Source organism: Aspergillus glaucus, assembly GCF_001890805.1.
Source record: "Aspergillus glaucus CBS 516.65 unplaced genomic scaffold ASPGLscaffold_6, whole genome shotgun sequence".
Lineage (NCBI taxonomy): Eukaryota > Fungi > Ascomycota > Eurotiomycetes > Eurotiales > Aspergillaceae > Aspergillus > Aspergillus glaucus.
Genome location: NW_019170458.1, coordinates 834586 through 857678, shown reverse-complemented (window position 1 = coordinate 857678; position 23093 = coordinate 834586). Strand labels below are relative to the sequence as shown.

Genomic DNA, 23093 nt, shown 5'->3' with positions numbered 1-23093 from the left:
CCAACTACACTTGATGAGTATTTAATCATGCTACTTGAAACTGAAGTAATGAAATGTTGACAATGCTTATTTTACCTCTATGCGTATCCAGCGCATGTGCATAATACCCAACTCCTAATCTTCCAACATCCACCCCAACTTATTAATGTATCATCAACAATCTCATATAAACCCCCGTTGCACCGCCAAAACCAAACACATAGCACCACTCTTACCCCACCTACTCACATCCAAGGCTCTCCCACGTTCAAGGATAAACCATACAGTTTCGACATGGCCACTCTTTGCTGCCCATAGAAGTGGCGTGTCGCCTTCTTCATCTTCGTCTAGGACGGTATTGTCGTATTCCAGTAAGAGTTGAAGGTCTACGATGCTTCCGTTCTCAGCGGCGTATGATGCTGCTGTGCGTCCTTTGTCGTCTTTCGATTTGATTTCAATGTCTGAATGGTTGAGAATCATCCTCGTGATGTGGCTTTGACCGTATGCGCAGGCTGCTGTGAGAGGGGTGCGTTGCTCGGAATCTTTGAAGTTCTTATTGACGGCATTATGAGACAACAGCATCTCAGCAATATGCTCATAGCCCTTTTTTATAGCAGCATGAAGCGGCGTGGGGCTCTTCGGGAGCTTCAGATCCGGTTGTATATCAGGTCTCTGGAGCAGAACACGAACCACTTCATAGTACCCGTTCATAGTAGCTACCAACAAGTGCGTATCGTCGTACAAGGTATATGAGCCATAATGAGGATTGTTGTCAGGACGTTCCAGCAGGACCTGTACAATGGGCGCCTGACCATTCTCCACAGCAGTCCGTAGTAGCCATCTACACTCATGCGTGTAGTCAATGTGCATAGCCTTCATCGCATCTAAGAGCAACCGTAGCATCCGAGCACGTCCATGATCTTGTGTATCCCATATCGTTGAGTATGTTATGATACCGTGCCAGAGATCCTTTCGGCTCAGAATCAATTCGGCTATCGTTTCGTGTCCGCCAAAGAGTGCAGCTTCCAGAGGGGATGGTGGATCCTTTCCTTGCGCTTTGAGCTTGGTTCGTGGGTGGGCGAGAAGAAGACGGACTATTGCGGTATCCCCTGCACGGCAGGCCAGATAAACAGCATTTTCATCGCTCAGCCGTTTTGTCAGATTCGGATTAGTCCTGTCGTTTTGAAGCAGCAGTTGCACCATCTTCTCATCTCTCCTATTCACCGCTATTATGATCGGGGATCCCAAGTACCCAATAACATTTGGATTCGCTCCATGCTTCAGCAGAAGCCTGACGATAGATAAATGGCCCCCAAGCACAGCCGCATTCAAAGCGGGACCAAGCCAAAGGTCACAATCGTTCACACCAGCGCCCTGGGCAATAAGCGATGACACAACAACCTTATCCCCCAGAAAAGCTGCCATTGAGAGCTTGCTGTAGACTAGTCGCGGGAGCAGGGGTGGTCCGGTAGGTGACCTGCCGCGCCACCGAAGATATGTAGCTCTTGGTCCTTGGTGCGATACGGCGAGTTCACAGGCGGATCGGATATAAGCGAAATCGAGGCGATTGAGCCTGGTTTGGAGTGTACGGGTGTCTTTTGATCGCGTGCGGGTTCCTATGTCGTATATAAGGCGTTCAACAAATACCGGACAATTACCATGGCTTTCCCACTCTCGGAGCATAACTTGGCTCAGTAACCAAGTCATGCGGCCCCGGCTTAATTTTTTGTCGAAAGTATCGAAAGTATCGAAATCATATTTTTTAAATGCTTGGAGGGAGAGTATAGCGTCGAGTCTTCCTAATTGTCATTAGACTTTGGCTCTCTTGGTGATATTTATACTTACTGCACACGAGTCGTATATTGAGCCACGGAGGGTCACGCAGACTATTGCTCCAACTCTCGGGGAGAATGAAATCTATGATGAGATCTAATATCTCCGTAGGAAGACTAAACAGATCCATGATGCTCACTTATCAAGGGATTGTCTGGAATTGGGAATTGCATGTTCATAGATCGAGGATTATTAGAGGTAAATAAATAGTCACGGCGGTGTTAGATCAACCGTAAATCAGCGCCTTGCCGCAGCAGTGACTCACTATATGATGTACTTTATGACTGTTCTTTCCTGCATCTTACTGAGCACGGAATTAATAGCAGTTTGCATAGATATTGTGATTCAATTGGAGTATAAAATTAGTGCTCTACAATTGATCTATTGATCTACATATACCGAACCTTACTGAACCGTGGTTCCGAACAGGGAACAGGTGGTGACTATGTGTCTCAGGGATTAGCTATGATATATTCAACTACCAAGGAACTTATTAAAAGAGACTATAAATATATGCACAGAGGCACAGAGTACGCTGGATCACAATCAATTCCTCAAACTGTATTGGTATCTTAAAATGTCCGCCCATGAGACCAAATCAATGAACGATGATCCTACAAACTCAGACACCGAAGAAAACCCCGAGGAATTCCCCGACGGCGGATGGCAGCATGGAGTGTAGTCCTCGGCTCATGGTGTGGCATGGTGCCTTCTTTCGGATTGCTCAATTCGGTTGGCGTCTTGCAAGCATGGCTGGCCAATAACCAACTGAAGGACTATTCGGATTTCTCCATCGGGTGGATTTTTCGGGTGTTTTCAATTGCTTTCTCTATATTACGGGCATACAAATTGGTTAGTTCCAATCCATTTCAATCATGGTGATCATAGTATTGATTGTTCAGGACCTATCTTCGATGCCCATGGCCTCAAGTATATCCTGATCCCGGGATGCATAGGACTCGTACTCGTACTCATGATGTTCAGCCTTTGCGAAGAGTATTACCAAGTTATGCTCGGCTTCAGTCTGCTTGGAGGCGCAACGGCCTCCATGATCATCACCCCCAGCATCGCCTGCGTCACTCACTGGTTTTTTCTGCCGTCGCGGTCTAGCACTCGGATTGGCAACCACGGCAGGCGGCTTTGGAGGCATTATTTCCCCCATCATCATCACGAATCTCCTTGATTCTGTCGGGTTTCCTTGGGCCATTCGCATAGTCGGGTTCGTCTCGGAGGTATTCTGTCTAGCCTGCGTTTTGCTTCTGAAAACCAGACTTCCTCCAAAGAAGGCCGGTGCCAGAGTAGACCTCAAGGCGTTACGAGAGATTCCGTTCACCACCCTGTCAGTCGCAATTATTCTCGTCGACTTTGCGCTGCTCGTTCCACTGACTTACATCCCCTCATACGCCATCGCTCACGGCATGGATTCCTCCCTGGCATACCAACTCGCCTCGATTCTCAACAGTGCTTCGATCCTCGGCCGTGCTCTTCCAGGCTATTTCGCTAATCGGTACAGTCGACTAAACGTAATGGCGTATGTGCTTGCTTTTGTATTGTTTGTGCTTGCACGGGGGATGTGTACTGGATGGAGGTTGAAAAGAGCTTTCTGACTTTGTATATCATACAATCAAATAAACAATCGAGACCCGCTTACCTGGTCTGGTCTACTATAAGCACAACAGGAACAAATAATCAAGACTCAAACCTCATCTCCTCATCCCACCACTCTTGAAATATCCTCAACCTCTTCGTCCGTTCAACACCCATACGTTTCCCTGTTCCCGTCTTCAAATAATCAGCCCAATCGGTTCATACACAGGGCAGAACGCATACCTTCATAAAATCCACCAATCCCTCCAACTTCCCACTAATATGGTCCCTCTGGCTCTCCAGCCCATTATCCGGCTTCTTCGCGCCCCCGAACGCAAAAGCGCGCCCAATCCCCGTAGCCCCAATCGCATCTAACCGATCCGCATCCTGCACGATACCCAGTTCCCGATGTTGGTTTAGAATCCTCTGTAATCGCGCGCGGTCTTTCATTTCAGTGGTGTAGGAGATGTTGCTGGCGATTGTTTGGACTTTGGTAGTTAATTGTGGTGATGCGCCGGCTTGTGAGAGCATGGTTGCTATTTGAGCTGTGGCGCTTTCGCCTGCTTTGACGTATTTGTGGTCGCCGATGTCGTGGAGCAGGCTGTGGTCGTTAGTGTATGGTGATGGAGATGGAGTATGTATTCATGGTTTCGGGGTGTATTCGTACGCGCTTAAAAAGACAACCAATGGATCGTATTCGATTCCTCCATTTTCATCGTGAGAGCACTCGGCATCTAGAATTCGTCGCGAAAGTGTTACAACACGAAGGATGTGGTGAAAGTCGTGCGATAGGTCATATTGCGACATGTATTCCTTCACCGATTCCGCGACGGAAACCAGCAACGCCTGATTCTTAATCAAAATATCCTGATAAGTTTGCGACAATGCATTTTGCAGGTCATCGAGAGTCGTCTCTTGACAGAGAGTGCTGATTGTAGTGGTAGTGGCGGTCGTGGTAGTAGTGGTAGTCATGATTGGCGGACGAGCTGAGCTGAGCTGAAAAGAGGCCGAGAAGCATTCCCGCGACAGATACGGAGGACCAGATGCATTAAATAGTTATGTGGGTTTGCTCGGCTCGGAATGCTAGCTGTCCATTCTTGCTTTTTGTCCTTACGTAGTTCTCCTTGCATTCCGTCTTTCTATCCACATCGTGGATGTCCTTATCAATACCACTGGCTGTTCGGGATAAGGTTACGGTGGAACTTTAGCATGCGGAATAAGTTGGGATATGTGGCTGGCTGGCTGGCTGGCTGGCTGGCTGGCTGAATCATGCACGGAAGAGTAGTTATTAATAGTTAGCGAGCATTTATATATTCAAAGGGTATCTGCTATGTACTCTAACTTTTGAACCGTCCCAGACCGTCAACTTTTATGAATTCATAAACATAACGACGTACATGTGGCATATCACATAATCAATCATGCTCTCCCCACTGCCCCAAGCTTTGTCTTCCCATATGCACCTCCGTGTGCCTTTCTCACCTCCAATGCACGTCGGTACGGTGGTGCCGTCGGTGGTTGGACCGGATCCAAGCTGACATGGTCGGGAGGCAGGGCATATGACGCATCCGAGTCCCAGGCTGAGAGATCTCCACAGGCGATGAATAAGGGTATCCACCGGTTCTCCATAGCGAATCGCTTTTGCTCTGGCGAGGCGATCTGGTTCGCGTCGGAGGGTCGTGTGCGATGCGAGTCTGCGTGGAGCATACGGGTTTGTGTGCCGTGGTTGGAATCTGTTGCAGTGACTGTTGCTTCTCTTGTCGGTACTTGGCCGTCAGGGTCGTCGTCTTCGTCCATCATCTCGACTCCTACGTTGCCATCTGCCGATACGGGCTGTGGTGCTGCGGCACCGCCGAAATAAGGATTTTTCAATGCGTCCACACCTTTCAGCTCGTCATGGATAGCCGGAGGAATAAACCCTTCGCAAACCACGAATGCTTCCAAACTGCTCGCGCGACTACTTCTCGGCTTGGCGACGCTCACTTTCTCGAAGACGGTGCGCAGCTGGGCATACAGGAGATCGACATCACGGCCTCGGAAGATCTTCGCGACAAACTTGCCTCCAGGGCGGAGGACACCCAGGGCCAGGTTGAGCGCCGAGTAAAGCAGCTGCGATTGAATGTAAATGTCCAGATCATGCAGACCAGTCACGTCAGGCGCGCCATCGGAGATAACAAGATCGACGGGACTCGGTTGTCGCACAGCAGACGGAGACGAATCGGACGAATCGTAGGCTTCCGGGTCCAAAGCGCGAAGGAGAAGAGGAATCGTAGACGGATGCGTGATATCGGCCTTCATCGTAGTAATACCCTCAAGCGGCGCCATGGGCTGAAGATCAATCGACACAATCTTGACATTCTCCCTTGGCTTCAACTTCGCAGACTCATCCTCCTCCTCACCCCCCTCATCCTCATTATCACCATCTCCATTTTTCGCCCTCTCTAGCGCCCTCTTTTCCTTCCTCTTCTTCTCAACCCACGCGCGTCGCCCGAAGCTCTCGCCCTTAATCAACACCCGACTCAGCACTTGACTCCAACTGCCCGGGGCAGCACATAGGTCCACGACTCGGGTCACTTTCTCGGGGTTTTCATGTTCGAAGAGGTCGAATTGTTCGTCGACTTGGATGAGTTTGAAGGCGGATCGGGCGCGCCAGTTTTGTTCTTTGGCGAGACGGTAGTAGGCGTCGCGCTTGTCTTTGGAGGATTTGCCCATTTTGCATGCGATTAGTAGTTTCTTGAAATAGGAATCGCCGAATTCGAGGCTGTAGAGTTGGTGGTGTGTGTGTGTGTGTGTGTGTGTGTGTGTGTGTGTGTGTGTTTCTATTTTACGTCGAGGGTCGGGTATTTCCACGCTTCCTTGGAGGCGGAAGCGGGGAATCCCTGGTCCCGGTGCGGGACATACGACGGGCAGATCGGAACTGCCTGTCCTCTAGCTAAACTACTAGCCTGCCTGGACGGGGTGCTCCGCAGTGCACTGTTAAAAGTCCTCCCAGTCCATAAGACCATCCCGACAGCTGTACTGCACCGGGAAGCAGCCATCCCACCAATGTAACTACTCCTCAATCAAAGACATCGTGGACTGGCAATCAGAGTACACAAACTAGACACCCGACATCCTCTACACCGTCGGGCCACACACCAGAGAAGCTTCCACATCAACACTCGCCTACTCCGGGCTGTCAACCCTTCAAACTTTCACACCATTGAACAGATAGACCCGCTGCTGACAAGCCCCTGGCACACAAATCTGATGCCCAAAGAGCAGCCAACTGCGATTGATAAAGGGCAGGCCAGGGAGGATTTTCTGAAGTGGCTCACTTCCATCCCACCACGGTCAATGGTCGTCTATACAGATGGATCAAAAGGAAAAGACAGCAACGCTGCAGGAGCCGGCTGGGTGGGCTACTGGGGCAGTTGCAAAACCAAGATATTCTGTGGACACAGAAAGCTCCCCAACCATGAGGTCTTTGATGCAGAGGCCAAAGCGGCTCTGATAGGCCTACAGGCAGCCCTCACAGACCCCAATGCCCAGCACTCCACAAACTTATACATCTGTTTGGACAACCTGGAAGCGGTACAGCAAAGTCAGGGCCAACCCACAGGATCAAGCCAATCAGTTTTTAAACAATTTCAAGAAGCTGCCCAGACATGGCCTCTCTGTCTGAGAACACCCAACACACAGCCAGACAGGGTGCAGGTGAAATGGGTACCTGGACACACAGGCATCAAAGGAAATGAAGAAGCAGATAAGGAAGCCAAGATGGGCTGCCAGGTTCCCCTGGGGGGCCCCCAACCACCTGCCTCAATAGCAGCCGCCAAGCAGGCAGCCCAGAGGGTGCACTGGCGATGCTTTGCACAATTCTGGGCGGAAAAGGCCCCCGAACGATATAGGGACCTTGGAATTAGCCTATAGAAACGGCCACCGGAGCTCCATCTTCCCCGCCCAGCTCTGGGTCGCCTTCTAGCTGCCAGGAGCGGCCATGGTGACTTTTCAGAGTACCATGAGCGCTTTAAACATGAAGATGCCTTATTGACCTGTTCATATGGCTGTAGAAAGGAGCCCTCCCACTTCTATTTCTGCCGAGAGGGTCGCAAAGCAACGGCACATCCATGGGGCCAATAACCGGTAGCAGACATCCTCACCAAAAAGACAGGATTCGCCGCATATGCAGATTGGCTGGGAAAATCACTTTTCTATACAACCATCTGCAAACGCCATTAGGATGCTAAATACATCAAATCTGGGAACCATTAGGCTTACCTCTGGCTTCCCTCCTTTACCTCTTTCCCCCACTCTCTCCTTTGTTCCTCCTTCCCTTTTCTATTCCCCTCTCCCTTTATTTCTTTCTTAGGAAAACCCAAGATGCTCAGTCTGCTGTTTAACAGCTGTGAAAACGGGGGACTGCTTGGGCTTTCGCGGCTGTCAACCAGTGAACTGAGCTTATTGGGTTTGAAAAGAAAAACAAGAAAGCAAAAGGGGCACACAAACAAAAAGGAAACGAAAAAAAAAAGGGGAAGAAGAGGGCAACCAGAGGTGAGCCTGGAGGTCCCTGAACTTGACGAGTTTGGAAGTCTAATAGCATCTGCAAATGTCTGTATAGGAATGGATTTTTCCAGCCAACCTGCATATGCAGTGAATCCTGCCTTTGTGTTGAGGATGTCTGCCACTGGCTGGCAACCCCATGGATCTGCTGCTGCTTTGCGGCCCTCACCGCAGTGATAGAAGTGGGGTGGCTCCTTTCTGTGACTGCATGAGCATGTCAGCAGGGCATTCTCATGTTTAAAGCGCTATGGTACTCTACAAAGTCGCCATGGCCGCTCCTGGCGGCAAGGAGGCGGCCCAGAGCTGCTCCTTGTGCGAAAGGGTTCCTGCCCTATATCCAAACAGGTCAAAGTAGTCAAAAATATTATGCCGCTGGCGAGCACCCGCGCTCCGTGACAAATGCAGAGGCTAGAGCTGCCCTGCTGGGCCTGCATGCTGCCTTCAAAAGATCCCAAATCCCAGCACTCCACAGACCTATACTGTCACGGGCTCGGAAACTAGCAGATAAAACGAATAATATTCATATGTAGACTAGGTAGCCTAACGACGAGAATATCGAATCTGGGGAAGAAGAAGAAAAGGAAATCTATCTAGGCGATGAACGGTCTTTATAGGCATTTGTGTGGTGCGGTTTAAGCCCTTGTTTGCCCGTATTGCTTGTATGGCATCGTTTGATATGTTGGCGCTGTTTGTCTGGCGTTGAGCCGTTGAGCCGTCACAGTGGCGTCCTGAAGACTATCATCTTCTGCCCATCTTCCGGAGGCTCCTCATTATTATTGATGAGATCCCAGCCAGTGGACCACAATCTTATCACCCCAAATTCCCAAAAGCAAAGGCCCGATTGGTATTTACCCAGGATGAGAGAGGGAAGATGGCAATTGAACCTATCAGCATCCCTGATTTGTGTACCAAGTACAATGTCAAGACAACTGACAATCCCAGTGTTGTTACGGGGGGGCTGGACGCTTTATTGGAGATTGTGACTTCTTTATGGGAGCAAGAAAGACCTCATCTTACGTATCTGGACCAAATAGTTGACAAGCTCCAGGAGAGACTGAAGTTCAAAGTGCAGGATACTGAGATATTCTGGCAGATTTTACGTGAAAGGGAAGAGGCAAGATCTAATAACTGAATTATTGTTGTCGCACATGAAAACTAGTATTTCAATGTTGCTTTATATAAGAAACGAAATGTATGCCTCTGTGTCAAGAGCCTGGCTTCTCCTCGTCGCTATCCGCTCTATAGTTAATGTATTTGAATTTGTACTAATGCTCGGAATATAAAGCTATTCAACAAGGCCGGCTGGCCCAATGGTAAGGCGCTTGACTACGAATCAAGAGATTGCAGGTTCGACCCCTGCGTCGGTCAATCTTTTTGCTTTCTTGTCTTTTTGTTCGCTGGATTAATTGGGGCTTGAAAAATTTGCGGCTCCACTTCCCGATGATGTGTAACCCTAACTCTCAATGTCGAATGAGTGCCAAACAGTGATTTACTGGTTCAAATATTGCGTGCGGTGCAAGTTATATTGCCCCGAAAGATGTATTCCTGGTATCAGGTCGGTTTCCGGGTTTGGTATGGACTGGGTCATTTAAGAAAGTCTAGGTATGATTGCCTGAGGGCAACAAAGAAACACCTAATGAATCATGATTGTGGTCTTATCATGTCACGTAAGAGCCATGATAGGCATCGGATTACTTAGAGCCGTGGGTCCCGAAGAAACAGAAAACAGAACCATTCCGTGATTTCGTCCGTACCAGCTAGTATCAAGGAAAGCCAGTTAGCAAGCGCAACAAAAGAATGGGATGAGGCGTCTAAGATAATTACATCTCTTTCAGGATTATTCTTTTGAGTACATCCGGGTTCTCATCGCATCATTTGATAAACTGCATCTCTTCTCGAACGAGTTCACTACTAGTGTTATTAGCAAGAACCCTCGTATAACTAGGTGTCAGTGGACGAGAGTTTTGGACTGTCTTGCTTTTCTTCCGGCTCCCTTGTAGGATTCAAAATAGTATCGTTGGCTGTACCCTGTTTCGTTGTAGACGATGAAAATAGTACTGGTGAAGAAAGAACTAAAGAGTATGTTTATGTCCAGAAAGTCACGTGCTGCTATTTCCATTTTGGGACATCGATAAGATCGGACAAAAGGCGGTGTGTCTTTCTGCCGCTTTTTTATTTTTTGCGAACGGCCTAGGAAAAAATTGTCTGCGATCACTAAAGCGCAGCAACACAAGGAAAAGAAACTCGAGTTACGATCATGGGCCAAAAGCGACAGCGCGACTCTAAGGGGCCTAATGCCCACGCAAACAAGAAGAAGAAGGCCGGCAATGCGACGAACAAGAATGATTCCTGGGACGGCTACGTCGGTCTCGAGGACCTGAACTGGAAGGGAGTTCCTCTCCCGGATCGCATTGAAGATGCTGGTGGATTTTTTGGTTTGGAGGAGATTGATGGTATCGATATTGTGCGACCCGACGGTAATGGGGAGGTTCGATTCAAGGTACGGCTGTTGTCATCGTTCAGAAGGTTGAAGGCGCGAAGAGGCTGACAATGATTAGGCCAAACCCGGTACGAAGAAAGAATCAATATTGAAAAAGAAAGCGCCGGAGGAAACCAATTTCGACGACTGGGATGGATTTAGCGACGGTGAGGCCGAGACACCGAATGACAATGCGACTCCTGCGGACGAGAACAAAAGCCCTGAAGAGAAGGAAAGCAAGGACCAGGTATCAAAGAAAGAGTTGAAGAAGGAAAACAAGAAGGACAAGAAGGATGCGAAGAAAGACGGCAAGAAGGAACAGAAGGAGAAACCCGCAAAAAAGGATCAAAAGGAAAAGAACGCGAAGAACCAACAGAACAACAACATCAAGCCAGGGCTCTCCTTCGCAGCTTTAGAAGAGGAAGAGGAGGATGATGGCGTGGATGTCTCGGCCTGGGAGTCTCTCAACCTGGCGCCAGAAATCCTCACTGGACTCTCGAAGATGAAGTTTGCGAACCCAACGTCCGTTCAAGAAATATGTATACCACAAATCCTGGAAGGTCATGATGTTGTCGGAAAGGCGTCTACGGGATCCGGAAAGACCTTGGCATTTGGAATTCCGATTCTGGAACACTACCTGGAGCGGATGCAGAAGAACCTCAAAAAGAAGTCTGAGGAGAAGTCTGAGAAGGCAACTCATCCGATTGCACTCATTATGTCTCCTACCAGAGAATTGGCGCATCAGCTGTCGAAACATATCAGTCAACTGGCCTCGCTCACCCCCGGTGCTGAACCCAGAATTGCTCTTTTGACCGGTGGTCTGTCGATGCAGAAGCAGCAACGTTTACTGGCTGGCGCTGACATCGTCATCGGTACGCCTGGTAGAGTGTGGGAGATTCTCAGCACGGGACAAGGCTTGATTCAGAAGATGCAAAAGATCAAGTTCCTGGTTGTTGATGAGGCCGATAGACTGCTCAGTCAAGGTCACTTCAAGGAGTTGGGAGAAGTCCTGGACGCTTTGGAGCGCGTGGAGACATGGGACGTGCCGGAAGTCAAGGACAAAGAGGAGTCTGATGAGGCAAAGACCAATCCGATGGCAGAGAGACAGACTCTGGTTTTCTCCGCTACATTCCACAGAGACCTACAGCAGAAGCTATCAGGGAAAGGACAGTGGAGAGGAGACGATCTGATGGACAAGAAAGAGTCGATGGAATATCTCCTGAAGAAACTTCAATTCCGCGAAGAGAAACCCAAATTCATCGACGTGAACCCTGTCTCGCAGATGGCCGAGAATCTCAAGGAGGGCATTGTCGAATGTGGACCGATGGAGAAGGATCTCTACCTCTACACACTACTCCTATACCACCCCAAGAACCGCACCTTGGTCTTCACAAACTCCATCTCTGCCGTCCGCCGACTCACCCAATTTCTCCAAGCTCTCCAACTCCCAGCCCTCGCCCTCCACTCCTCCATGGCTCAAAAGGCCCGTCTCCGCTCCGTTGAGCGATTCTCCTCTCCTTCTGCCGACCCCAGCTCGATCCTAGTAGCAACTGACGTCGCCTCCCGTGGTCTCGATATCAAGGGAATCGACTTCGTCATCCACTACCACGCCCCTCGCACAGCAGACGCCTACGTCCACCGATCCGGTCGTACAGCCCGTGCCGGCGCAGCCGGTAAGAGTGTTATCATCTGCGGTCCGGAAGAAATGGTTGGTGTCGTCCGTCTAGCAGCAAAGGTGCACACAAACATGGCCCAGAAGAATGGTCAACCACCCAAGCGTCTCCCACTTGAATCCCTCGAGCTCGACCGCCGGGTCATCAACCGCGTGAAACCACGCATCAGCATCGCGGCCCGTATTATAGACTCCCAAATTGCCAAGGAGAAGGTGTCTTCGGAAGATAATTGGCTACGCAACGCGGCGGAAGACCTTGGCGTCGAATATGACAGCGAAGAATTCGATAAGGGTGCAGGTCGTGGTCGTGGTCGTGGGCGCGGTCGTCACCAGCGCGAGAAAGAGGCGGGAAATGTCACCAAGGCTGAGATGGCGGGACTGCGAGCGCAATTGAAGAGTTTGCTGTCGCAGAGGGTTAATGTGGGTGTTAGTGAGAAGTATTTGACGTCTGGACGGGTTGATATCGATGCTTTGCTACGGGGAGAAGGGAATGCTGCGTTCTTGGGACAGGTGGATCCGTTGGGATTCTGATTATATATACAAGTGTTTAACTATAGTTACAGAATACATGTACACTATTCTGATAATTGTACTGACGCTTTCCATCACACATTGAGCCGATTCTGCCCATGGATACTTCTCGTCCCTTTCCTCGCCTTGCTGGCCATTGTTGCTTTACATCCTGATTAACATTACGGCGCCAACATCTTCACCGTCAACTGTTCCGTCACTCAGAGAGAGAGAATAACATAGCACTCGTACAAATAGCAAAAAAGACGAGAAAGTATCTCAAGGGTCAAACCCTAACTGTCCGGCAATGGGCCAATCCTCAGCGACATGGGCGAAGAACCATTCTCAAAGGCAGGCGTAACGAATAGTTTTGTTTCAAAAAAAGCAAACTTCCAAAAATGTTCTTTGCATTTTGGACCTCGAGTCTGCCAGAGGTTCACAGCTCCTACCAGCCACGCAAATCCATCTGTATGGACATTCGATGTGCTTGGGTATGCGCCGAGCCAGTTATCTCCACAGAGTGTTGATCATTCAATATCGATCAGGAGACGTCAGCCATGTGCTGCATCATTTCGTGATTGGTTTTGGCATGTAGGCGTTTGATCGCCCGCATGTTCGTCGTTCGAATCAAAGAAAAAGGACACAACAGATTGTCGTCTATGGAGCAAATTGTCTTCGATGTACCAATAGATTTGGTAATCACGGTATCGTGTGCGTTTCAAATTGCTTGTACATTTTCCACTCGCAATATCGACAGTCCGGTGCTAATGTGCATAGTTATGAGGCATAGGATTCGCTTGTTTCGTTCAAGAACTTTGTCGTTTGTATTCACAAAGGATGTCGATAGTGTCAATCTTAGGTCAAACGAGAAAGTGACTGTGACCCATTTAGATTTCTTTTCTTCGATCCACGGACGGTTTCAGTCCTGACTGGTGATAATTAGACTGATAGCAGCCTCTAAATTGAGTGTTGGCCATTCAGGTGGTCCGTTCGGTTTAAGGATTTCCATAAATCGGCATATTGAGATGCACTATCCACTCTTCTCTGTCAGAGATGTGTAAGTCTCCGTGATTCTTGACTAAATAAACGCAACACTTCAGTAAATCTTTCGAAATATCGCAGTGTTCCTTGCTTGTGGACTCCTAAAGGCCCCGGTTCCTTCAACGGGCTCAAATGCCGTTATTGACAAGAATCCTTGACATGGTGGGCAGAAAACAGACGCAACTGCATCCATAGTCTTGGTATAGCTCGGGTAAAGGACCTCTCTCGTTTATAATCGCAATATGAGCCCATGGTGTTTGTCTTGGGCGTGGGAGGATGGTGTGGGAAGATCGGTCAATTAGATCAGCCATCTAACTCAGACTGCTTCAATTTGTTGCAAGAGACTAGGCAGTCTCCGTCTGCTGTTACAGCGGGCCTGCTCTTGCTGGCTTCTTGCAAGTTCATGGTTTCACAGAGACAGGGGCAAGCGACGGAGAAGGCGGCACGGAGATTGGCGCGTCTACATGGGCCTCAAGGACAGGCGAAACCACAGTCTCAAAGGCACCCTCGAGGCAACGGGCGAATACACGGACAATTCAACCTGAAACTGGATGGACGGACGCACCGAAGATTGGAGGAACGGGGCCGGTGTCCGCGAAGAAGAGGCGAGAGGGCACAGGATTCATTGCAACAGAGTGGATTTTTGCAGCGGCCTATAACAATGTCAGTCTAACCCACACAAACACAACAAGAGGACTCCAAGAGGACTCGCAGAGGAGAGGCACCAGTCTCTATAGCGAACGTTAGCCATACAATGTGGTCATTCAAGAACCAATCGGCGGGGGGTAGGTCCCGTTTTATCCAGGCCGCCAATTCTGACCTGGTCTCCCTCGCCGTGGTCTCCCCCTCCTCCAGATGAAGGGTGGTTCTTTCACTGGAGTCGATAATTACTCCGCCAGTGCATGATGCTGCTCTATGAGCCACTGTTACCAAAGGTACAGTCCTCAGTTGCATTGTTAACGGCTGATGATGCCGGATTGTGATCGTCAGATAGTATCATCTTGATTGTTCAAGAATCCCCTGAGCCATCAAGCGTATGGAAGCATGGTTCAACGCAGACTATTTGGGCTTATGGCGATATTCAAGGAGTGTCTCAATCAGTAATCAGCCTCGCATATTTATGTCCCCCAATATGTTACTCCGTTAGCAGCTGATTTCTCGTCTATGCAAGTTAATACCGTTTTTCCAAAGCTTGATCTGCAGTGTGGAACCACACTGGCTGTGCAGCTTATTTCCGTAAACCCCATGATCCCTGCGTGGAAGACTCCGTGCAGCTTATTTATCTTTATTATATTTGTTTGCCATGACTTGAAGTTGGCGAAGAACCCATTGACGATTACGTGTGACCACGAGGGCATTTCCTCGCCGGTGGATGTGAAGATTGTCGTCTTCATGTCTTGATTTCATCAGCCGCGTTGGGGTTGGCTTGTGCCGGATCGCCATGCTCATCTGCGTATTGGGGTAGCGACGACGGTTACTGCCCACGACAGCTTGACTGCCAGAAACATTGTGCGATTGACGCGGCGGGGCCGGTCGAGGATTGACGCGGAGCATGCCTTATATCGTATCCATATAGTAGAGGTCTCTAACAGAGATGTAGGGCTTCCTGCCGTAGCAAATAGCGGTAATGGTTAGTTTGTAAGTCTTCCGTAGTACTTTCAGTTGGCTCAACCTCATACAACTTACACGAAGCTCCTTTCTTTTGTCTGGTAAAAGAACGGATGCCACTCAGGAGAAGAGAGACGCGGGGGACGGAGGAGAGTAAAACGAATTGGGAAAACAGCCTTCTAGTTGTTCACTTCACCAGGGTGCTTCCCTACTACGCGCATTATTGACTAGCTGTCTTAGGGTAAGATATATAAGTCTATTACAACCGAATGCATTGCTAAATGCCAACAAATAGTGAATGATTCTCTGTAATATGTATCGCGAATTGACTAGTAACAATTTTGATTGGTACCAAGATAGTTCTAAGAACGACCAAAGTAGCGATGCAACTCGCAATTACAGCTTTTCCACGTCGCACCGCACTCGTAACAGAACTCGTTCCCGCAGCGGCAACTGTCATTGTAAAGGAATCAATTCCAATTAGCACACGATCCATGACAGGGGATGAATAAGTGCGAATAACCTACACAATGTGATTGCAGCCCGCCTCAAGCTCGATCCCGTATTTACACTGACAGCACTGCTGCCACTTCCATTCCTCCATCCACCGCAACAAGTCCTCATTGTCAAACTGGCACCCCATCCATGGAACATGGGTCTTTTGACAAGTCACGCACGTCCAGCGCAAGCAACCCACGCAGTATCGCATATTTGTGCCCGGGGACTTTGTGTTGGGACTGAGGTACCGCGCGCAATTCGGGTTGGAGCAGGAAGTCCGGGTTGAATCATCATGGCAAGTCAGTTTGTCCTCAAATTGTTGTTTGAGGTCGGGATCCTGATCAATGATGGGTTGGATCAAGGTCTGGGGAATTTCAGTGTTGCAACATTGCGGTGGAAAGATGGAGTCGTTATCGAAGGAGAGTTGGATGAGCTTTATCACGCATGTACGGCAGTGGTGGTGGGAGCAGGGGGTTTTCATTGCTGTGTCTGGTAGTACGATCTCCGAACATGAGATGCATTTGAGTAGATCGGGTTTAGGGGGTTCAGGTTCAGGTTCAGGTTCAGGTTCAGGTTCAGGTTCGGGTTCGGGTTCGGGCTCAGGTTGTTCTTGAGGGGCGACATTCTTTTCGGGGCTTTCAGCTTGAGCCTGGGCTGGTGGGTCGTGTCCTGCCAATTAGCCATATTAGTAAATAGAAACAGTCAGCTCTTAAGAATCGCAGCGAGAATTACCAAGCAAATCAACCTCCTGTTCTGCTGCCAAACGACGCCAGGACGCGATAGCCTGTTTGTCGTTCCGGCCACGAAAAGCCGCCCTATTTCCTCTATCTCGTCTAGGTGCGCTGGCGACATGCTCCGCTACCCTGCGATCTTCTGAAATAGTGGCGTATTTGTTGACTTCTTCTTGCCAGAGACTCAGGGCTAGCTGAAGATCCGAGTCCGCTTGCGTGTCTATGCTTGCGTCAGATATGTGCTCAGTATCCTGTAGAAGGAGTCTGGATATTTCTGCTTGACTGGCTTCGTCCATGTCTTCTATTTTGGCGCAGACGGTCTGGCTGATGTTGGTTAAATGATGAAATAGAATAATTGGCAATGGATTGTGGTAGGTTATAAAGAAAAAAGATGAAAGGTTAATGTTTTTTTGAGCAGTCACTGCTGCCTCAATAAAGCAGCATTCACAGCACCACATTAAAGGTATCCATTAACTAATACTTTCTTGTTCTTCTTCCTAATAGACACTCACCTGTCCTACATCTATGTTAGCGATTTCTACTACATGACTACGATATAGAATATGACAACCAGAGGTCATGGCTGATAGGCCCCTGTGCCTGTCTACGCTGCCAGTTTGACAGGTTGTTTCCAAGCCATAAGACATGATAATACAACTAATGACAGTTGAGTAACACGAAGTCATCTGGCACTGAGACTCGGGTAACGAGAATCATGCATCTTGCTTATATGCGTCACTCGCTTACCGATTACGTTAGTTATTAAATCCGCCTCGCTCATCCTTGGGATTGGCAGTCCGAAGAAATTACTTAACCCGGGCTCTTCACTCCCTCAACATCGTCACTCCATCAACCATCACTCATCAACGACCTCGAAAGACAAACAAGAAGGAAGTATGGGCTTAAATAGCACCAGCAAACATTTTTTCCGCAAGTTCAAATCTCTGAGTCTTCATCGCCGAAAAGAATCGCCCAGTCCCCACACTCCGTTATGTGACCTGCCACTAGAACTAGTCGAACTAGTGGCCTCCTCGTTGCAGCCATCCGATTTGGGGGCTTTACGAATGTCATGTAAAGCCATCTATGGAAAAGCCTCCTCTGTGTTTTGGAGGGTCTCCTTGCAAAGCATCAAGACTGATCTGTCCTGTGCCAATCTGAGAGAACTAGAGATGATCTCAAGGGATGCCCAACTACGGTGTTATGTGAACCACATGGTTTTTACAGGTTTTGATGAGTGCCTTGAAAATCTTGGAGAAGGATACAAGTGGAGTTCACATCGCCATCAGTCTGGCCATCTTGTCAATCTCCAGGAACATCCCGCTGTGAAACAACTATGCAACATTCTCTGCCAACTGGTCAGCTGCAAGTCATTCGAGATCTATGCTGTTATCACCAAGGTTAGAGATCAGTCAGATAATGACAATTTCAGACCAACGGACTCAATCACAACACTCCTGGACGTTGTTGCAAGGACCCATCATCCTGTCACTGCACTTATAGTCAATTTCATGGATGAATTTAACTATGCTCCAGACCCTCAGCGACTGCAAGTTTCAGACAAGGACCAATTTATTGCAGTTGGGCAGCACCTTGAACAGTTGAAGCTGATATATACACTTGAGCATGACATTGTTCGTGATTGGACATTCAATATACTCCTTCACGCCCCCAATCTTCACACGCTGCATCTCAAGAACCATGGTCTGAGTGGATACACAGAACTTATCCATCGTCTTGCATCAGTAGATGGCCCATGGTCACAATTACAGGAACTTCAACTAGAAAGTATCCCAGTGTCAATTGAAGACCTAATGGTTCTACTCCAGAGATGCCGACATAGCCTCCGGGTTCTCAAAATAAATATTATGCGAATGTATGCAAATGTTGAAGACATAAAACGAATGTTTCAGAGTCTCAGCAGCTTTCCAGTATTAGAGTCAGTCTCATTTGATAATTTTACACTTGGTGTGGTCCGGAGGGATTATTTCATCCACTTCCCTGTGGTTACTGAGAATCCTTTTGTCGATGAGTCGCAAGGCACAAAGTTTGAGTTTGCATCCAATAATACGCGTGGGTGGCCGAGGGTTTTTCGTGTGGCTTACTCAGGTCCAAAGATGGATGTTGCTTTGGATATTCTCGCGAGGACAGTGGATGGCGCTCCTGCTAGCATATTATAGTATAGAAGAAAGAGACAATAAAAGGGCCGCGAGGGAAAATATCACCACTGGCGTTGCTGATTCGCCTTTTGGCCTGCATTAGACAGGGAACAGTTGGTGCTCGAGTCTTGTTTTGTTCTACCGTTTGACTTTTTAGCCAAATTGTTTTTTACTTCTTGGCCTTTTATGTATAAGGTGTTCAGGGCTTAGCAAGATTGATATTATAGTATATTCAATGGTAGTAAAAGTAGTAATAGGGGTCGATCTTGTTCAATGGCGTAACAAGATTGCTTCCCTACTCCAGGAGACCAGCAATTTTCCTCATGGTGCCGGTCCAGCCTGTCGCATAGTACTTTACTGTTTAGACTGGCTTGCCTTGAGAGGCCGCGAGCGTGGTGATCCCTGCAAGCTAGTCAAATTTGCTTCCAAGCTGCCATCTTGGGTCGATGAGCATCGACCTCCCGTCTCGCTACAAACGCTTTTGGAGTGTGCCGATGAAGACGGTGCCGCCAACACTCTGAGTCTATGAGCGAGATTTTGTCTCGATCACGCGCTGTTCCAGGCAGTTTACCAGCCGCAGTGTAGTCAATGGTTACACCAGGCACTGGGGAGTCACCGGTTTTTTCCTTCTACAACGCTGAGAGCACAGATCTCCGAACTGACACGCCCTTTTTAGGCGGACTACAGCACTCGCGGACCGGATGGCCAGCATGTGGATTGAGAGTGGAATGATGAATGGCAGAATAACAGGTTTATGTTGGAAGAAACAACGTCGATGATCAAGGGCCCGTTGGATATCTTTATGAACCCAGGATTGTTGGAAGACCTGAGTCACAGGCAGTATCACCGCTCAGACGATTTCTATAGTCTCAAAGTTATGTATGTTGTGTCATTCAAGATTGCAATGTGGGAGTCAACCAGCTTTCATAGCATGATTGGCACATCGGCCTATGCTGAGGCAAAGTGGATTTTCCAGGGTCTCAAGGAGGATCATGTTGCGGATGTTGGTGAGATATACCAGCAGGCCGTGGTCACTTGCTTGAAAGGACAACGACCCGCGAGCAATGACCATGCAAAAGGAGAAGGGGCAAATTATGAGAGTACTTATAGTGGCGAAGACCCTTAATATGGGCTTGAGAGCGATCTGCTTTGGAAAGTTGTAAGGCAGCTTGAGAAACTGCGAGTTTGATGGATACAGTATGCATATATACTAACTGGAGCTTAATCTCTGGACTTTGAGCAAGAGAATATATTGAAGAACTTTGAGTCGAAACATCAAGGTATCCGGTACCGAGATATCTACCAGACTAGAGTCTGACAACTATATGTTCAATAATTATCGGCTACATACAGCGCTTACGGTATCTTTAGAAGTACTTGAGGAAAGGTTTCTTGAACTGCACATTCTTCTTCCTTGTGTGTGTAGATTGGCCATACTAGCACTTCAGTCATAACAGCAGCAGCAAGTACTATTTATCTTTGTTAGCCACCCGGTAGGCCAGGTACGTCGACTGTTACTTACTAGTCTCACGCCACAATATTCGCCTCTCTTGTAATATCCACTGCCTCCTTGGCATTTCTTGCACCATGATATTGTCAGTGTCTATGATCATAAAATTTGGTTCTCCTGGAAGCGACAGACCCGGTCATTGCACAAATCCTTGCCTCATCTGAAACATACTGACAGCTAGCGCTGCATATCCGACTGCGGACGCAATGTTTGATATGTGAGGAGTTGCAAGGCCACCACCACCGAGGCCTGAATATCATTAGTTAATATTCAGTGGTCGTATCATTGCGTCGAAGATTGATTAGCTTCACACTTACTACCGATGGCATCGCCCATAGCTGGCACACAGAAAGCTTGAATACTCAGAAGGAGCATCTGCGTCAAGCTATGTTGCCATGATCGCTTCCACAGAGGGACAGTTGACTTATACTCGTCCATGCTGACTGCTACCTGTGCGGTGCCGGTTGTTTAGATGCCAATTTACCTGGCTGAGGAAGGGATCCATCTTGCGGAGGAAAGACGGTCTTCGATTCGGCCATCGCGAAGAGTCAGATGTCTTTGAGCTATACAAATCTGCTTAAGGAGAAAAAATATGTTTGAACTGTTTCTTCTACGCTATCTATATATACTATATCACTATATCACCACATCGAGGCCAAATCGCAAGATAAAAAGGGTATGTCGCAATTCGGAGGAGGTATCTTTTCCCTGGGAGTAGTGGAAGGTTCACGCGGGAAAATTATAGCATTTTGTCTGGATTTGCCATTCCGTTAAGATAGTACAGGCCTTTGAAATTCGCACCAGGGTAGGCCTAAAAGGTGCAATATCTAGCCAACACAATCCCTGCATGGCATTCTTAGGAATACCGTGTGGAAATGTCCCACTGATAAGCTTCTTAATACATTTATAAGAAGAGCTTAACTATTTCATGGATACTATATTGAACTGTAGGATGCTTAAGGGCGACATTAAAAAGCACGCGGTATGGTATTATCTCAATCTTAACATATTCATAAAACCAAGGCCCCGAATTTCGCATTAATCATGGCGTGGAGGTCCCCTCTGATGTCTCTCAGTGATATATATTCGCAATTGGACCAGTCAACATTTTGGGAGAGTCCGGAAAGGCTTTCGAGCACGCTGCATTGTATCAATTTCTTGCATTTGATGCTCAGGTACTATGTGTATTCATCTACGCCACGATTCTGGCATTTTTTCGAATAGTGCGTCAATATTTCCACAATTTAATACTATAATTGGCGTTCTTGCATGATCGAGCTTCAAAAGTGCAGGCGCCGCCCCGCAAGGCCTACACTTACTATCACGAGAAACGCGACGGCACTCTCCGAAAGGCTACGATCAATCCCACGGATGGAAAAGTCGAATCGGATACGGAGAGCCCCGACATCCAGGGCCTGGCTGAAATCGACGAGATTGGGTGCATCTACAATGTATGCAACGAGTATCCCGCCGTCGAGGAGGAAATTAAGAAGTTGAAATTGCCGGAAGGGTGGGTATATCTGACTTTAAGAATGTCAGATACTTGTATCGACGCAGATAAGGGTAATGCCCCTTTTGGGTGCTGTATAGGGCTTATGTGACAAATGACCCATGGACCTTCGGCACCGACGACCCTGAAGCAAACCATTACTCTCTCCCAGCCCCCTTTGCGCCAATATTCAATGTGGATACATCCGAGCTTATCGAGGTTCAAAGGCTTCCTCTTGGCGTTGATGCGAAGCTGAACACTGATACCCAGCCCTGGGACCCTGTCAAGCCGGTGGAATACAGCACATCTCTCCTTGGTGATGCCTATTTCCGCAAGAACCTCAAGCCCTTACAAATCGTTCAGCCACAGGGTCTGTCTTTCTGCATCAATGGCCGGCACATCACTTGGCAGAAGTGGTCATTCCACAAGGGATGGACAGTTCATGAACGGCCTGTTCTGAACAATGTGTTCTATGATGGAAGATCTCTCTTCGACCGCGTGTATATGAGTGAGATGACCGTTCCATACGGAAATCCATAATCCCCTTACCACCGCAAGCAGGCGTTCGACTTGGGTGACTCGGGCTTCGGCATTACTTCCAACACCCTGACGCTGGGATGTGACTGCCTCAGCCACATTGCTTACTTGGATGGAGTTCGTACCACTGGCGCTGGCGAGCCGGTTGTCATAAAGGATGTTATCTGCATGCACGAGATGGATAATGGAATTGGGTGGAAGCACACAAACTTCCGTAACAATAAGGCGTCTATGGTGCGCAGCCGCCAGCTGGTCATTCGGTGCACTATAACGGTGATGAACTACGAGTATATCTTGGCTTTTGTACTCGACCAGTCTGCCAACCTGCACATCGAAGTCAAGGCCACTGGTATTGTCTCAACGATGCCGATCCGCCAGAATACATATTCCCCCTGGGGTACCGTGGTTGCTCCCGGCGTGCTGGCCGCCAACCACCAGGATCACAGTCGGTCCACCCTGGTTGAGCACCAGGTTGCCCCATGCAGCTGCGGAAAGTGAAGTTTATAAATTGCAAAGGTTTTTTGAAATATAATTATGCCTACTGCGGTGGACTTTTGTCAGCAACATCAATTCTATTAATTTGTCAGCTGTGGGGTAAGGTGTCATGACTTAACGTAATCCACGGCCGAGCCGTCCACACGGCCGTCCCGTCCACTTCCTCCGCAATTTTCCAACAATCATACTTCAACGCGTCATTTTGTCACCACCATCATCTAAAATGCCTCTTTCTCAAGAAAATCGAATTCAAATGGCCATCAGCGCGTATAGAAGCAAAAAAATTCAATCAAAATCAAAGGCAGCAGCAGTTTTTGGGGTGCCAAAGTCTACTTTTATTAATCGGCTTGATGGAATCCAACCACGTTCAGAAACACGTGCCAGTGGCCATAAATTGACTGCCGTTGAAGAGGAATCTCTTGTCAA

At 48.3% G+C, this 23093-nt stretch overlaps 8 protein-coding genes and 1 non-coding gene across 9 annotated transcripts; 4 read left to right on the top strand and 5 right to left on the bottom strand.

Moving 5' to 3' along the window:
• Position 1: 1 nt before the first annotated feature.
• ASPGLDRAFT_45186 (ankyrin repeat domain-containing protein) lies at positions 2–1637 on the bottom strand. The gene has a single exon (XM_022546183.1). The coding sequence runs from the start codon at positions 1402–1404 to the stop codon at positions 163–165; it is 1242 nt and encodes a 413-aa protein (XP_022402843.1). The 5' UTR covers positions 1405–1637; the 3' UTR covers positions 2–162.
• A 1073-nt stretch (positions 1638–2710) lies between these two features.
• On the bottom strand, positions 2711–3220 carry ASPGLDRAFT_34046 (uncharacterized protein; the record flags this gene model as incomplete). Its single annotated transcript, XM_022544385.1, has 2 exons — positions 2711–3149; positions 3204–3220. The coding sequence occupies 2 exons, from the start codon at positions 3218–3220 to the stop codon at positions 2711–2713; spliced, it is 456 nt and encodes a 151-aa protein (XP_022402842.1).
• Positions 3221–3293: 73 nt separating this feature from the next.
• Positions 3294–4524, bottom strand: ASPGLDRAFT_45182 (HD domain-containing protein). The gene is made up of 3 exons (XM_022546182.1): positions 4067–4524; positions 3643–4000; positions 3294–3594 (listed from the first exon to the last, which is right to left on the bottom strand). Exons 1-3 carry the CDS (start codon positions 4369–4371, stop codon positions 3502–3504), a joined length of 756 nt encoding a protein of 251 aa, XP_022402841.1. The 5' UTR covers positions 4372–4524; the 3' UTR covers positions 3294–3501.
• Positions 4525–4684: 160 nt separating this feature from the next.
• Positions 4685–6216, bottom strand: ASPGLDRAFT_45180 (tRNA methyltransferase TRM7). The gene has a single exon (XM_022546181.1). The coding sequence runs from the start codon at positions 6109–6111 to the stop codon at positions 4819–4821; it is 1293 nt and encodes a 430-aa protein (XP_022402840.1). The 5' UTR covers positions 6112–6216; the 3' UTR covers positions 4685–4818.
• A 3021-nt stretch (positions 6217–9237) lies between these two features.
• ASPGLDRAFT_t70 lies at positions 9238–9309 on the top strand. Its single transcript has one exon. It is a non-coding gene; the product is annotated as a tRNA-Arg (tRNA).
• An 845-nt stretch (positions 9310–10154) lies between these two features.
• On the top strand, positions 10155–12731 carry mak5 (ATP-dependent RNA helicase MAK5). Its single transcript, XM_022541879.1, has 2 exons — positions 10155–10441; positions 10500–12731. The coding sequence occupies exons 1-2, from the start codon at positions 10199–10201 to the stop codon at positions 12621–12623; spliced, it is 2367 nt and encodes a 788-aa protein (XP_022402839.1). The 5' UTR covers positions 10155–10198; the 3' UTR covers positions 12624–12731.
• A 2882-nt stretch (positions 12732–15613) lies between these two features.
• Positions 15614–16816, bottom strand: ASPGLDRAFT_168138 (Rcat domain-containing protein; the record flags this gene model as incomplete). The annotated part of the gene is made up of 3 exons (XM_022542661.1): positions 16482–16816; positions 15779–16418; positions 15614–15704 (listed from the first exon to the last, which is right to left on the bottom strand). The coding sequence occupies exons 1-3, from the start codon at positions 16774–16776 to the stop codon at positions 15614–15616; spliced, it is 1026 nt and encodes a 341-aa protein (XP_022402838.1). The 5' UTR covers positions 16777–16816.
• A 503-nt stretch (positions 16817–17319) lies between these two features.
• On the top strand, positions 17320–18894 carry ASPGLDRAFT_45176 (uncharacterized protein). Its single transcript, XM_022546180.1, has one exon. The coding sequence runs from the start codon at positions 17377–17379 to the stop codon at positions 18655–18657; it is 1281 nt and encodes a 426-aa protein (XP_022402837.1). The 5' UTR covers positions 17320–17376; the 3' UTR covers positions 18658–18894.
• Positions 18895–19411: 517 nt separating this feature from the next.
• Positions 19412–22670, top strand: ASPGLDRAFT_34040 (uncharacterized protein; the record flags this gene model as incomplete). Its single annotated transcript, XM_022544384.1, has 4 exons — positions 19412–19639; positions 21439–21656; positions 21737–22133; positions 22197–22670. 4 exons carry the CDS (start codon positions 19412–19414, stop codon positions 22668–22670), a joined length of 1317 nt encoding a protein of 438 aa, XP_022402836.1.
• Positions 22671–23093: the final 423 nt, after the last annotated feature.

Coding starts and splice junctions, on each gene's coding strand:
- ASPGLDRAFT_45186 (XM_022546183.1), bottom strand. CDS start 1,404: ATGGCAGCTTTTCTGGGGGATAAGGTTGTTGTGTCATCGCTTATTGCC.
- ASPGLDRAFT_45176 (XM_022546180.1), top strand. CDS start 17,377: ATGGGCTTAAATAGCACCAGCAAACATTTTTTCCGCAAGTTCAAATCT.
- ASPGLDRAFT_45180 (XM_022546181.1), bottom strand. CDS start 6,111: ATGGGCAAATCCTCCAAAGACAAGCGCGACGCCTACTACCGTCTCGCC.
- mak5 (XM_022541879.1), top strand. CDS start 10,199: ATGGGCCAAAAGCGACAGCGCGACTCTAAGGGGCCTAATGCCCACGCA. Junction 10,442..10,499: donor ATGGGGAGGTTCGATTCAAG/GTACGGCTGTTG, acceptor GACAATGATTAG/GCCAAACCCGGTACGAAGAA.
- ASPGLDRAFT_45182 (XM_022546182.1), bottom strand. CDS start 4,371: ATGACTACCACTACTACCACGACCGCCACTACCACTACAATCAGCACT. Junction 4,001..4,066: donor TTGGTTGTCTTTTTAAGCGC/GTACGAATACAC, acceptor TAACGACCACAG/CCTGCTCCACGACATCGGCG. Junction 3,595..3,642: donor GATTGGTGGATTTTATGAAG/GTATGCGTTCTG, acceptor GATTATTTGAAG/ACGGGAACAGGGAAACGTAT.